This window comes from Notechis scutatus, chromosome 13, assembly GCF_049901735.1.
Source record: "Notechis scutatus isolate UNSWTSFEM ecotype Mainland chromosome 13, rNotScu1.2, whole genome shotgun sequence".
NCBI lineage: Eukaryota > Metazoa > Chordata > Lepidosauria > Squamata > Elapidae > Notechis > Notechis scutatus.
The window spans coordinates 2,132,812-2,148,026 of record NC_142021.1 but is presented as its reverse complement, the minus strand read 5'-3'; the positions used below and the strand labels follow the sequence as shown (position 1 = coordinate 2,148,026).

The 15,215-nt window shown below is 43.0% G+C and overlaps 1 protein-coding gene across 4 annotated transcripts in view; it reads left to right on the top strand.

The window, feature by feature from the left end:
* MPHOSPH9 (M-phase phosphoprotein 9) overlaps positions 1-15,215 on the top strand; it is a 23,153-nt gene extending 7,938 nt beyond the window's left edge. For 3 of the 4 annotated variants that reach the window (XM_087942572.1, XM_087942573.1, XM_087942575.1), the window contains 16 exons: positions 346-468; positions 1,607-2,055; positions 3,074-3,229; positions 3,319-3,406; positions 4,253-4,468; positions 5,552-5,599; positions 6,183-6,247; positions 6,705-6,806; positions 7,970-8,107; positions 9,048-9,229; positions 10,106-10,270; positions 10,944-11,064; positions 11,123-11,241; positions 12,265-12,521; positions 13,214-13,282; positions 14,343-15,215. In XM_087942572.1, coding sequence (XP_087798698.1) covers positions 346-468; positions 1,607-2,055; positions 3,074-3,229; positions 3,319-3,406; positions 4,253-4,468; positions 5,552-5,599; positions 6,183-6,247; positions 6,705-6,806; positions 7,970-8,107; positions 9,048-9,229; positions 10,106-10,270; positions 10,944-11,064; positions 11,123-11,241; positions 12,265-12,521; positions 13,214-13,282; positions 14,343-14,444 — 2,400 coding nt within the window. In that variant the 3' untranslated portion in view covers positions 14,445-15,215. The remainder of the gene's footprint in view (positions 1-345; positions 469-1,606; positions 2,056-3,073; positions 3,230-3,318; positions 3,407-4,252; positions 4,469-5,551; positions 5,600-6,182; positions 6,248-6,704; positions 6,807-7,969; positions 8,108-9,047; positions 9,230-10,105; positions 10,271-10,943; positions 11,065-11,122; positions 11,242-12,264; positions 12,522-13,213; positions 13,283-14,342) is intronic. The other variant, XM_087942574.1, reaches the window with a different exon arrangement.

Sequence of the window (15,215 nt, the reverse complement as noted above, 5' to 3'; positions counted from 1 at the left end):
GTGTGTTTAATGTGTGACAGCAAGTCTGCTCTCCCTTTATGGCATTAAGCCGCTATGTGTTCCAAGCTCTAATTTTTCCATACAGCAATGTTTCTCTACCTTGGCAACTTTAAGATGGGTGGATTTCAACATCTATGCTGGTTGGGGAATTCTGGGAGTTGAAGTTCACCCATCTTAAAAGTTGTCGAGGTAGAGAAACATTGTCTTATATCGACTGGTGTCCTGTTCCTAGAATTATTTTACTTGCCCCTCTTCCCAAAATATTCTTCTTCCCATCTAAAAAATAGAGTTCATCATTATATTAAATAAACGCTTAAACTCTCAATCGGAATTCTTCCCTCTTAGCTGTCTTCCAGTGACGAGCTGAAGCTGACATCCTTAAAGGATATTTATCATAAGAAGCAGAAGGAAGACAAGCAACTTGAGGAGTGGAATTTCTCCCCTGTACACTCAACTCATCCCCCAGAGGTAATAACTAACATTTGACTTCCACTCGCTGCCTTCAAAACGTCCCTCCTTTCTTATACTTAACAATTGGTCAGGCTTTTCCAGGCTCCCAAGCAGTTTGAATCTCTCAGATTCCTAATTGTAAGTAGTCTTTTAGCTATTTGTCCCAAAGGTGCTTTTTCAAGAGGCAAGTGGAGTTTGTTTTTCCCTGAAGACTTTTAGCTTCTCATCCAAGAAGCATCTTCAGTTCTGACTAAATGGTGGGGATGGAAGGATTTATTATTATATTTATATTATATTTATATTATATTATATTTGTATTATATTATATTATATTATATTATATTATATTATATTATATTATATTATATTATATTATATTATATTATATTATATTATATTATTATATTTATTATATTGTATTATATTGTATTATATTGTATTATATTATATTATATTATATTATATTATATTATATTATATTATATTATATTATATTATATTATATTATTATTATTACATTACATATATTATATCATTATATCACCATATCATATATCATATTATATATATAGCATTACCATCTGGCAGATGGTACAGGCCAATAAAACAAGGACAATAGGCTGAAAAACAGCTTCTATCCCAGATCAAATAACTATATTGCATTCTACTGTATAGTTCAGGGGTCTTCAAACTTGACAGCTTTAAGACTTGGGGAATTCAACTCCCAGAATTCTTCCTCCTCCAGTCATGTCAGGTCAGGAATTCTGGGAGTTGAAGCCTACAAGTCTTAAACTTGCCCAGTTTGAAGACCCTTGGTGTAGTGCAATATTAATGGAATATCAGGGCTTTCCAGTTCAATTGTATAGAATGCAAAGGATGTGTGTTTGTGTTTTATTTTTTATGTATAATGTACACTGAAGATGGCATTTTATTTTGTTGTACGAGGTGCAATGACAATAAAGTAAACTTAACTTAAATAATCAGTGGAACAACTTTTCTCCAGAAGTTGCAAATGCTCCAACACTGGAAGTTTTTAAGAAGGGGTTGGACTAGAAGACCTCCAGGGTCCCTTCCAACTCTGTTCTTCTGTTCCATTCTAACTAATCTGCCCCTTGTCTTATTTTTAACTCCAATCACTCTGATGTTTCTTTCGCAGATCCTTACCCTCGACCCAACGCTCCACATGAAACCGAGCGAGCTAAATGCAGGGCGGCCGTTGCCCAGGTTCTACGCCAGCCCAGAGGGGCCCCCGTTTTCTCCCGATTCCATGGCAGGCCCTGCTTTTTCCCTCCCTTCGGAGGCCGATACGTTTTCTCACACGACGAGCACGGTTGTGTCCCCTCGCTCCACCGCGTCTCCCCGCTACACCTCTCGCCCAGCAGCCTTGCACGGAGATCCCTGGGGCGGTTGTGAGTTTCAGAACGCCACCAGCGTCCCCAGCTCTCCTCATCGGAACCGTGAGATTTTAGACATGGAGGACGACAACGACAACTTAACCCTCACGCCGTCTTCCGAGAACCAATACCCGATTCCGTTGGCGGATAATCGTTTGGCACAGCATGAACTCTCTGTCGCTTGCGTAGAAGATCCCCAGGTGCTCTCCAGGTGAGGTCATCCATTCAGGCGGTCGCCTTTTTTTTTTAAAACAAAGCATTGCAGTCTTTAGGTGTACAGGTAGTTCTCGTGTCAGCGTTCCAGAAAAAAACTACTCCAACCGATAACTCCGAACCAGACATCTCAAAGTTCCCTTTTATTAGAGTAGTAAACTGGCACATCTGGGAAATCCCGAATCTGAAAGTCCCGGGTTTCCCTCCAATAAGTAAACTATTACAAATCCACTCCCTGCACTCCTCATTCCGTCACAGGCCCCAATAACCATCGGTCCCAACTTGAGAACATCCCCTCTACTACTCCTCAGCCAGGTGCAAAAATAACATGACCTTGACTTAGAAGAAGTCACTAGCAATATAGACTTATATACTGCTTTATAGTGCTTTCCAGCCCTCTCTAAGCGGTTTGCAGAGTCAGCCTCTTGCCCCCCCCCAACAATTTGGGTCCTCTTTTACCCAGTCAACCTTGAACCTGGGGAGTTGTTGGCAGTCGGCAGAATTAGCCTGCAATACTGCATTCTGACCACTGCAACACCATGGCCCCCCTCCTTCCTTCCTTCCTTCATGCAATAGCAAGACTTATAGACCACTTCATAGTGCTTTACAGCCCTCTCTAGCGGTTTGCAGAGTCAGCCTCTTGCCCCCAACAATCTGGGTCCTCATTTTACCCACCTCGGAAGAATGGAATGCTCAGTCAACGTTGAGCCTGGTGGGATTTGCTGCCAAATTGTAGGCAGCTGGTTGCAGCAGAAGTAGCTTGCAATACTGCACTCTAACCACTGTGCAACAGAGGCACATAATAGAATGCTATTGTGTCTAACCACATACGCTCCAAGAAATTCCCCACTTGGGGTTAAGTGGATTGATGACAACGCATTAACCCTTTGTTGTGTTTTGTTTATTGTATTTTTCAGGACATGATTTTTTGTTTTCAAGGGGGGATGCCTGTCAGCTGTGGAAAGCAAAGTTGTTGATATTTTGAATGTTTTGTTCTTTTTTTTAAAAAAAATCAGGATTAGGCAGAATTTGAGGGAAAAACATACCCGGCATATAACTGATCTCCGAGCATATTACGAGTCCGAAATTCTCAGTTTAAAGCAGCAACTAGAAGCAAGCCATACCGCTCCTTCCGAGGAAGTGAAGAAAATCAATCAAAATCTCACGGACAGGTATTTAGGCTAAGCAGCATGCCTAAAAATGCGAATAATACATTCACTTTTTTTTTTTACACTTAATGGCTCTCTGTTTTAACTTTTAGGTGCAACCAGCTAGAAACTTCTCTGCACGAAGCCAATGGCCGTGTGCGATCTCTTGAAAATAAAAACAAGGCCTTAGAGATGGAAGTAGTAAGTGTACCTCATGGCTTGGATGGTGTAGTCCAGCTATAACCCAAAAACAATTCTTTGAAAGGTGCTAAGCATCTCTCCAACTTTCTCTTTTGTGGTCATGAACGGGCAGGGAAGAGCGGGAAGGAAGACAGGGCCCGAAATATGGCCATGTCTTGGTCAACTGAGCACTGAGGACTCTCAGATTCAGGGAGAAGAATTTTCTTTGAATGAAGGGGTTTGGCACCTGGGAACAGAAGCCTGGGAGGTACACCTTGGGAGATTTGGGTTGTGTTGCCAGAGATCACAGGCTGGCAGAATATGAAATTTTCTCAGTGAGAATCCTGTAAATGAGCTGGGTCATACTCAAGTAGGTGAAATTCTTCTTCATTTTAAAGAATCCCTCAACCGTAGCAGCTTGAAAATATGTGGACTTCAACTCCCAGAATTCCCCAGCCAGCATGCTTAAAACAGGCGGACTTCAATTCCCAGGGGGTTGAAGTCCACCCTTCTTAAAAACTGCTAAGTTTGAAGGATTTTATTGTTGCTAAATTAAAGGAACTTAACACAACAAAGAATTTGTTCTCCCAAAGTTGCTTTTTTAAGAAGCAGCTGGACACCAGAAAGTCCAGGTGCCTCTTGCTAAAAAAAGCACCTTTGGGACAACCATGACATGGATGACTGAGAATCTTCTTAGACAAGAATTTATCCTATTTGACTGTGACCTCCAATGAAAAATACATCATCCCAAAATCTGCATTTTGTTCTATCAAATGTTACGGCCGCTCCTGCTGGCATTTTTGGTGCTGTCGTCTTGACTAGACACACTCTACTCTCATGTGACTCTTGGTTTGTTCCCCTCCCCAGACAGATTGGCGGGAGCGCTTCGGTGCCCTCAGCGCCACCACCAAATCCTTGCAGGAGCGCATCGAAGAGACGCGCACGAATGGCAAGGAGAAAGACAACACCATCAGTCGCCTGAAGAGAAGACTCCGAGACCTGGAAGAGGCCTTCGAGAAAGCCTACAAGCTCTCCGACAACAAGGATGCCCGCTTGAAGGAAGAAAACAAGATGTTTCAAAATGTGAGTCGGGGAGCGTTGGCCTTGCCCAGTTTGCAGTGCCTGTGGCCAGATTATCAAGAACATCCTGCCATTTGGGAGAGCTGCCAGCATAAGATTCTCCTGGGAGAAATGCTTAGATTGAATAAGAAAGATAAGAGATCGAGGAGGAGTGTGGGAGGCAAGTAAAAAAAATAAAAGGATAAAAATTGAGGCACTAAAGAGGACAAGAGATGATGGATAGGAAGAATTGCCTTTTAAACCTTCAGGTAGCTTGTTGTAAGCTGATAGAAGCAGAAATAAAAGTAGATAGGAATGTATTAGAACGTACATTTCTGTAGAATAAATAAAAATAATAGAAAGAGGTTTATAGATGCTAGGCATTTTTTCTTTGTCGTTTAAATAATATTATGAGGATTACTTAAGTTTGATAAATGTGATAAAGAGTACCAATATTGTTATTGTAATTTGGATTAATAGGAATGATACCCAGAATCAATGCTTTTTATATACAATATGGATGTGTGTGTGTGTGTGTGTGTGTGTGTGTGTGTGTATATATGTATGTATGTATGTATGTATGTATGTATGTATATAAAGAACATCCTCAAATTTGTTGTGGACCCAAGTCTTTATTGATGTGGTTTTTCGAAAGCCACGGTAACAATGTGGGTCATTTGGCTATCTATGAACAAGACACTTGTGTCTTTCCACGAAGGTTTTACTTTTCAAAAGAGATTTAAAACAGGACATTTTTTACCTTAAGAATATGGTGGTTATCCTGTTGAACTGCAAATAGCTGAATAGAGATTTTTCACCCGTGGAGAAAACCAGTCTTTGCACTTCCTGCTAGCTCAAATTCATTTCTGTTCCTTCTTATTAAATAGCTGCTTCTTGTCTCACACTCTAATGGACTGATAATGTGTGTAAGACTGATCCCCACCCCCCTTAAATGCCAGTTAGAAATAAGTCACAACAATACAAGGTGGAATTTGCTTCAATCCTGGTTTGATCGCTGTACTGGATGCTGCGATTTGAGCCAGCTAGATTTTTATTCTAGAGTTTTGGAAATCTTACAAAATAATAAGAATGTTGCTTTTTTGATAGCTTTTGGGAGAATATGAATCCCTTGGGAAGGAGCACGAACGAGTTAAGGTAAGCAGTATTTTTTTTTTTGCAGAACTGAGTCCATATTTAGGTGAAGAGGAACAAACACCAAATAGGATTTAGCAATTCCTTGATCATGAGTCAAAATAGGTGTATTCGTTGCCCCCAGAAATAAGTTTTTCGTCCGCCAAATGTTTGTCCTTGGGGGGGATGAAAAATCCAGCCCTGTCAACTGGATTTGTCAACGGTGCAATCTTCCATACATTTATTTAGACTACCCAGATTGTCCTGTATTTGAAACAGTGGACAGCAGCCAGCTAAATGGACCTCAAAAACAAGGGAACTTGGGAACAGAAAACTGTTCAAGCAGACAGTGACACATCCACCTCAAAAAAAGACACAAGGTTAACCAGCCATGGTGGAGAACGGAGGTTCTGAATATGTGATTAATTATTTTGCCAAGGACAAACAAAGAGAAGCCTTAGCAATCCTTTTTTCCCCAGAGGAGCTGAAGACAAGTTGAATTAATGTTCAATTCATGAAAGAGAGACACTCAAATCATTCAATATTAGTGAAATCAGTGGTTGGGTTACCCTTAATGTGGGTTTTTTTTTTTCCCCTTCTCCCACAGGATTCTTTAAATATTACTGAGAACAAATTACTCGATGCACACACTCAGATTTCTGATTTGAAGAGGTAATATTGGAGCCTTTAATTCTAGAAAAGCAAGAAAACTACCAAAGCCTCTCTTGACTTTTATATTTTTAATTGCATTTTTATTAGCACATTGATTTCATGAATAAGTGAACCATATGTCTTCATTGAGGGTACTACTGACCAGCAAAGTCCCTGAATCAAATCTAGCAAAGAGCTAGTTTATCAAACTCTGGGCATAGACCTTTAAATAAAAGTTTAATTAAAAAAATATTTCAAGTTGAAAAGGAAATGCAACTTTGTCCCTTTGTTTCATTCCAGCGGATACCGTTTTCCAGAATTGTTGAGCTTTAGATCTTTGAACCAAATGCAGAAGAATGATTTAACACAATTGTGTCATTGCCAGTTTTTAGAACTGCCTATTCTAGCAACTAGAACTGAAATCATAAGACAGTATCAACACGGGTAAAATTTATTCTTTGTTTCCGCTTTCCTTCAGAACCGTCTCAAAACTGGAAACGCAGGTCAAGCAATTAGAACATGAGAACTCGCTCAAATTCCGTTCTCTTGCCGAGGGACACTTCGCAGCATCTTATGCCAGGTGAGGAAGTAAGGATTACATCAGGGTGAGCAAGCCACACACTGATACGTCTATTATAATTTTTTTTTTCATAATTTTTTTTTATTTTTTAAGACAGACATATACAGATAAAAACATAAATCCATCTTCCAATTATATACATACAGTGTGTCAGTTGGTTACAAATCTCTTGTGCTATTCTTTCATCATCCTTACAAGTTATATAGATTCTCAAATTGTCAAACTAATATATGCTTACATATTTATCAGTTGTTAACCATTCATTTGACTAAACTATTATTCCATCATTTTATACGAGATATTCTAAATTTTATTCTACATTTATATTCTACATTTATCCGATGGTTATATATTTTATATTATATTCTATATCAATCTATTAATCTTCTATTATGAAACTTATTGGCAACTTCATTGCCATGACTTTTTATCTAGCCATGGGTAAAATAAATCCCATATCATATAAAATTGTTTATCTTCTTGTTCTCTCATTTCAAATGACAATTTGCTCATTTCAGTACAGTCCATAATTTTCTTAATAACTTCCTCCTGCATAGGTATTTTATCATTTTTCCAATTCTTAGCAAATATCTATTGTAATTTTAAGATGGATGAAAAGGGATCTCCTAGTCAGACAATACGACGTGCAGAATAACCACCGCTGTTATTCAGAAGCGTATGAAGGAATTAATTAAAAAAAATGGCAAATAAGACAGAATTTGCCTTAATGCTGCAAATATTAATCTCGGTGATGTGAAGGCCAGCTTTGCAAAGCTGTAAGTCAGGGGTCCCCCAAACTTGGCAACTTAAGACTTGTGGACTTCAACTCCCAGAATTCCTCCCCCAGTCATGTCAGCTCAGGAATTCTGGGAGTTGAAGCCCACAAGTCTTAAACTTGCCCAGTTTGAAGACCCTTGCTGTAAGTGTTCAGGACAATCATCCTCTCATTTGAGTGTCACAGGTTTAGAAACAGAGATAGTCCTCAACTTATGACAATTCATTTAGAGACCATTCAAAGTTACGTTCAGAGAAAAAAGCTACTTGTTTTTCACAGTTACGACCTTTGCAGAATCCCCATGGTCATAATTCAGATGCCTGACAACTGACTCCTACATCCTCTGTTCAAATTCTTCACGATTCCCTGCCTCTCTTTGTCCCTGAAGCAAATTAGAAAGCTTTGACGTGAGCAGAAGAAAGTGGCTGATCCCGGGATCCGAATTTTCACTCTTCACTGGTCAGCCGTTGGCAGCCCCAGACAATTCCAACGATAATCGACTGGAAAAAAGATTCACCTCCCCTAAGTAAGGAATATGTTTTTCCCCTCCAGATGTGTGCTTGCTTGTTTATTCATATCGGAAGCATCACGATTACATGAAGGCAATGCTGCATGACCTAAAATGTAAAATCTAAACTACAAGATTAAAATATTTAAAGAAGGAACAGATCTTGCCCAGGAACTAGCAACATTAATTTTGTTCTGTCGTGTTGCCATGAGATCCTCAAGGGTGTACTGAATTGAGACACAAAGGGCACATGTGTCGTCTGCACGTCACCATAATCACAAAAAATAAAAGCCAGCGGATAGCCCAGAGGTCTCAAAACTTGGCAACTTTAAGACTGGTGGACTTCAACTCCCAGAATTTCCCCAGCCAGCATAGCTGACTCTCTTGCAATCCCTTCCTCTGCAATCTCTCTCTACTTTAGGAGATTAAGAGAGAGAAAAAGCAGGCATGGCTGCCTGGGGAATTCTGGGAGTTGAAGTCCACCAATTTTGGGGACCCCTGGGATAGCACATTTATTCAGAGTGTCTCTGGATCTCATATTTGTATTCAGTCTGTTCAACAATTTCTAGACTTGCGGGCTTTCATCAGATCCAGGTGCCAGCTCCTCCATTGGTTCTCAGAGGAAAATGATTGACATAAAAACTGTTCCTCTTGCAGGATCAATAGCTTAAAGATCTACGGTATCATGAAGTTAATTTTTTGTGCCTTGTTATACCCTGGCTGGGCTGGGATGAGATAATTCTGAAATGCTTTTCCGGTGGCTTTTACTCCCCATCTACAGCGAATATGTTCCATATTAAGTTTATTTGAATTGCAAAAAAGAAAACTTCCCCTAGGTTACGGTGAGGGCTAAATTCCAATAATTTAATCTGGGTTGAATCTGGGAAGAGAAACACTTGCTTATGACAAGCTTTTCAGCACTGGGATGAACAGGCCTGGCTTTCCTGGCTCTTTCTAGGCATCACTCTCCCCCAGAGACCTCTCCAAGTGGCCTCCTCACCAACGAAGCCATTCAAAAAGAGATCAAAACTCAAGAAATCCCCATCCTCAAGGCCTTTAAAGAATTCGAAGAAAGGAAGGCTTTGAAGAACCGAGGCATGCAGGCAGAGAAAGAGGAAAGTGCAGCAGCAGAAACCAGCAGTAAGTGACTTTTAATTCGTTTTTATTCCCTTCTAAGGGATGCGGTGGCTCAGTGGCTAAGACACTGAGCTGGTCGATCAGAAGGGTCGGCAGTTTGGCGGTTCGAATCCCAGCATTGCGTAATGGAGTGAGTTCCCGTTCCTTGTCCCAGCTTCTGCCAACCTAGCAGTTTGAAAGCACGTTAAAAAAATGCAAGTTGAAAAACAGGGACCACTTTTGGTGGGAAGGAAACGGTGTTCCATGCGCCTTTGGCGTCACGTAGTCCTGCTGGCCACATGACCACGGAGACGTCTTCGGACAGCGTTGGCTCTTTGGCTTTGAAACAAGAGATGAGCAGCGCCCCCTAGAGCCAGAAATGAGTAGCACGCAGGTGCGAGGGGAACCTTTCCCTATTCCCTTCTATTTCTTTCTGGGAACGAGAATTGTTCCTAACGAATAAAAAAATATTCCTTACCTGGGAGAATTGCACTGGCTGTGATTTAGATCAGGGGTCTCCAACCTTGGCCACTTTAAGACTTGTGGACTTCAAGTCCCAGAATTCCCCAGCCAGCTGAGCTTTGAATCCTGGGAGTTGAAGTCCACAAGTCTTAAAGTTGCCAAGGTTGGAGACCCCTGATTTAGGTGAACAGATAACTGTGTGGAGAGCCCAAGTCCTTTTTAATGAGATATACAGACATCCTAGACACACGGAAACCAATATTCAGCATATCCACAATTTCATTTCGCTTCTCCTAATATTTTGGGGGTTGTTATCTTCAGCATGTGACTCTACATGCGTCCCATACTCCTAGATAATGACAATTCAATTTAATGCGGTACGAAAAAGGCTCCCAATACCCTCCTGGTTGAAGTCTTCTCTGCCTTTGCTAATTTCAGAAACAGCCGTTCGGTGTCCAGTTGTTGGGTTTGCCGAGATGTCCTTGGGTACGAGCCGTTCGCCCGAGAAGAGCAAAGAGCAACCAAGGCACAAAAAATTCAACTCGTCCAGTACCCAGAGATCTTCATCGCTCCCACCTTCAAACAGGAAGACAAACACACCAAGTAAAGATTTTGGATTGTCTTAATTTGGTGGTTTTTTTAACCTTGGCCGCTTTAAAGACTTGCGGACTTCAACTTCCCAGAATTCCCCAGCCAGAATGCCCATTAAGTTATCATGCAAAATTGGCAAGATGGTACCATCATATCTCCACTTGTGGCGGGTTTTTTTTTTTTTTTTTTGCGTACCTGTGCATCTTGCTCTTTTTAACCCCAACCTGAAGACGTCCCATCTTGATACTAATAGACTGCGACTGCTGTTGCCCCATTTGCTCTCCCAGTGATGGGAAGTGGGGTTCAGTAGCACCCAAAAAGCCCACCCTATGTAGATCTCACTTAGGCAGAAAATCCTGTGAAGACCTTGAGTACCATGCCTTTGTTGCAAAGGGTGCGTGTGAACACAAGATAAGCTTTTAGAGGCTTCTACAGGAGAAGAGCAGGCAGAGCAAGGGTGGTGGTGGAGTTAAGCGAGTCATTAGCCTAGAATCATGACGTTGCCACAAATGGTCCCAAGTCCATTCATCCCTCCTGAATTCTGTTGAACTTCTAGTTGACCAGATTCTTGTCTATAAGCTGAGCGCTAAATCGGAACGCCCCTTAATTGATGGTCCTGATTCTTCGTGCCTGACACCTCCTCTTAAGATTTAAGGACGACTCCTTTCCTGCTTTCTCTTTGCAGCCAAGCGAGAGACCATGTTGACTCCGATGGCTGTGACCTACAGCCCCAAGCGCTCCCCCAAAGAAAACCTGTCCCCAGGGTTCAGCCACTATCTCAGCAGAAACGAAGACACGATGACCAGGTATTGACGCCCCGGGGGAAGGGAGAGAGAGAGGAAACCCAAACCTCCTTGCAAGCAGCTTTCTTCTTTTCTGCGCTAGATTTGACATCCACTTGGATGAGGTCGCAGCTGCCCCTGCAGTGCAGTACGGCAGCCCACGGAAGCGGCTCCAGTTTTGCTCTGGAGGTGACCCACAAGGTAAATTTCACACAGGTGGGATCCTTTGCCGTTCAAATGTCTTGATAGCTGCTGTTCTGTTCTGTGACATCACAGAATGTTGTGGTTCGCCGGCAGCCGGTGCAGACAGCAGTGGAGTTGGACAGTGAGGAAGAAAGGGGATCAGTCAGGGAGTCTGGGATGGACTCGGATGAGGGTCCTGCATCCGACGCAGAGATGGGGCCAGGGCCATCGGGGAGCGGGGTGCTGACTCCGGAACCCCCCGAGTCTGGCAGCAGCAAGGCAAAGGACCCAGGGGAGCCTGTTCCCAGTGTGCATGTGCACAGAGCTGCTAGAAGGCAAGAGCAGCTGAAGCAGAAGGGGCGACTCGGGAGTAAGGCTGCGAGGTGATTGCCCCTCCCATAAGGGATAAAAGTCAGACCTCAATGACGAACTCTTTGCAGGAAGCAAAGTAGTTCGATAAGATTCCGAGTCCTTGAAGCTCTGGTTGTTTTTTTCTGGTACTTTGGTGGGTTTCTGTTATAATTGGAGACTTCTGTTTTTGGCAGGATTCCACAGCACTGAAAGGCGTGTGCTTATCTTGGGGAATTGTTTATAATTAGTTCTGGCTGGGAATGAAAGTCATTCCCAGCGTTGCCATAAAATAGGTTTTGCTTTGAAAACAAGTTTGCGTTTTAAGTACGTTTGGCGAAGCCTGGGTCAGAACAGTTCTCCTGTGAAGGGCAACCAAAGGAGACCCAGCCGATCAGCTGGGACTCAACGGGAGGCAGAGAATAGATGGGGTTGGCGGGGCCAGTCAGAGGCGGCATTTTCTGGTTCTCCGGACTACTCCAAATTTCCACAACCGGTTCTCTAGAACCGGTCAGAACCGGCTGGGAAACCCTATAACGTTTCAGACAAACGGTTGCCAGTCTCTTCACAATTTCCAGGGTTGGAGCCCCCACAACTTCTGGGTGGCAGGTCTCTTTTCTGAATGTGAGAATCGGTGGTCGGTTTAAAATCACGCCTCTCTTTTCTCGTTTTCTTTGGGGGGGTTGGGGACAGGACGGCAGCCCAGTCGCCTCGGAAGCCGCAGAGGTCCGAAGTCCTCCTCCTACCCACAGCCTCTGCATTCCAGACCAAGCAGAGATTCCTCGAGGGAAGGTTACGAAGAGGGCCGCTCTACCAACACCAGCGAGACGAGCTCCTCTTCGGCAGCGGCAGCGCCACCCTACGAGCCCGAATTCAAGTACGTTTCCAGGATTAAGACCTTGGCAGAGACCGAGCGGCTTTTTGACGAGCTGACGCAAGAAAAGCAACAGGTAGAGACGTGAGGCGTGTTGGCTTCTCTTCCCCCATCGCCTTTGCTGGAGGCCTGAAGTTTGTATTTCTTGATTCGTATCCTGTCTAGGTTATTTTTACCCATAACTCAAACATCTCCCACACACCTTCCTCCTCCTATTTTACCCTCCACAACAACAACCCCGTGAGGTGGGTTGGGCTGAGAGGGGAGGTGACTGGTGGAAGAGTCACCCAGCTGGCTTTCACGCTTAAGGCGGGACTAGAATTCACCGTCTCCTGGCGATTGGTCCAAAGTCACCCAGTTGGCTTTCATGGCTACAGTGGGATTTGAACTCGCGGTCTCCTGCTTTCTAGCCTGGCACCTTAACCAGTAGACCAAACTGGCTATCCGACATTCTGGCGGATCGTCAGAAACCCCTGAAAAACCTGAAATGCAACCCAGTACAATTCCCAGGCTCAGCTTAGAGGTGGCCAACATGCAGGGAAACCAAAGATGGTTGGCTGGGGAATTCCAGGAGTTGAAATCCACACATTATAAAAGAGGTTTGTCAAGGTTGGGACATTCTTCTAGGACCATCAGTGGCCAGATCCCCTCAACTGGAGAAAGATTGCTCGCTTTTTTGTGGGTAGCCTTTATTTCTTTGTGGGGGGGGGAGGTTGCCCCCCACTTTTTAAAAGCATTCTCTCTTTCCTGCTGTTTCTGTGCTGATAGATTGAGTCCCAGCTGAGCCGCATTCCTTGCGCCGGAGGAAGGATGACACTCCAGGCCCGTCTAAATCAGGTGGCAATGCTTCTTGTGTCTCTGGGATTAAGTGTGGTGCACCTGTGTGCGGCAGTCCTCAGTTTAGAACCACAATCGGGGAGCCAGAATTTCCACTGCTGAGCAAGACGGTCGTTCAATGAGGCCCACCCGATTTTACCACCTTTTGTTGTTAACAGTTGGGAAGTGAATAAATTGATGATGTTTATTTCTTTATGAAATTTATTTGCCACCCATCTCGTATCCGACAACTTTGGGCGGCAAATAAATAAATCACATTGGTTGGGCAAAATCACACGGTCGGTAAAATGAATCCGGCTTCCCCCGTTGAATTGTCGGAAGCCGGGAAAGTTGTAAATGGCAAACCTGTTGATCCCGGCATGCTGCAATCCTGGTAAATACCGGTTGCCGAGCATCTGAATTTTTGATCACGTGACCCTGGGCAATGCTGCGACGGTCATAAGTAAGAGGACCGGTCGCAAATCACATTTTTCAGTGCCCATGCAGCCTCCAATTGTCACTAAGCAAGAACCTGTAGTTCTTTCAGACTTTTAACAGACACAGACCATGCAATCGCTGTAATTAAATCATGATTCTCGAGCCAAACTTCAAAAACTTCAAAGGATTCATTAGAGGCGACATGCCGGCCCTGCCCTGTAGGAAGCCAACTCTGGCATACGTTATTGACAGCCCCTGTGACCCTGTTTTCCCCCTCCCCCCGGGTGTGTAGGTGTCATCAATCATATTCTCCAATTACGGGCTGGCTGTCATCCATCACATTCTCGAATTAAATATATTCCCAGGCAAAAGCTCTGGTAGTTTAGCTACAATCTTTTAAAGATAAAGAGTTGGAATGTACTTTCGCTTTCCCTCTCCTTTTTTTTTAATGGCAACTACTAAAACAGGCGTAGGATTGTTTTATGAGTTGACACCATGATTTCATCCAGATCACAAAATTACCGAAAGGCCCATAAAAGACCAACCCTGAATGTCAGTTCCAGAATCTTCGCCCGGTCTTATTTTTTTTCCTCCTGATTCTCCCTGGATCCTGAACGCCCTCTTCTGAATATTCCCCCCTCAGGAAGCCCTGGAGGATCGCCTGGAAAGAATCAATCGAGAATTGGGATCCATCCGGATGACCCTGAAGCGATTCCAGATTTTACGCACTTCCACCAACATTTGAAGATGACGATGAAGATACAACCCTCTTTATTTGCACTAAAGTAACAATAATGATGCACTCTGAAAATGCAAACCGGTTTTGTATTTTTCTAAACCCTCCCAGATCCTTTTTGCAATTATGCCCTCTTTACACACACACACACACACACACACACACACACACACACACACACCTTGATCTTTTGTACTGAGCCACATATTTTCCAAAAAATACCTATTTTTGTTATACCGGAAGGAGTCGAACTGTTGATTTGGGTTTTTTTTTTTGTTTTTGTTTTTTGTATTTTGCTACTTTGGAAGATGCAGGGTTGGTTTTTTTTTAAACAGCAGACCTGAATTCTTTGTAAGACGCCGAGTTTTTGAGATGTTTATCATGTTGCGATTGATTTTGATGGTGCTCGCCCCTTTTAGAGGCCGAAAGCCAAGCTTATGTGACGTACATAACGCAGTGCGGACTTTTTAAATCGATGGACACACAGCTTCTTCTGGGGAAGTGAGCTGCAAGGATACATTTCTTAGCTTAAAACATTCAAAACTGCATCCTCTTTTTTTCCTAAGCTCCTTTGCTGAGTTACAGCGCAGTGTTATCAACAAAGGAATCGAGAAAGTTGGGGTGGGGGGTTGAAAAAAACTTATTTTCGGTATCCATCTCATTGCATTCAAGGGAGATCGAGAGAGATCGGAAGTTCTCTTTTTTTAAAACCACTCACTAGCTTTTATTTGGCATGTTTTATCATGGAAGTGTGAATTAAAATTAAGTGTCTAAACCAAA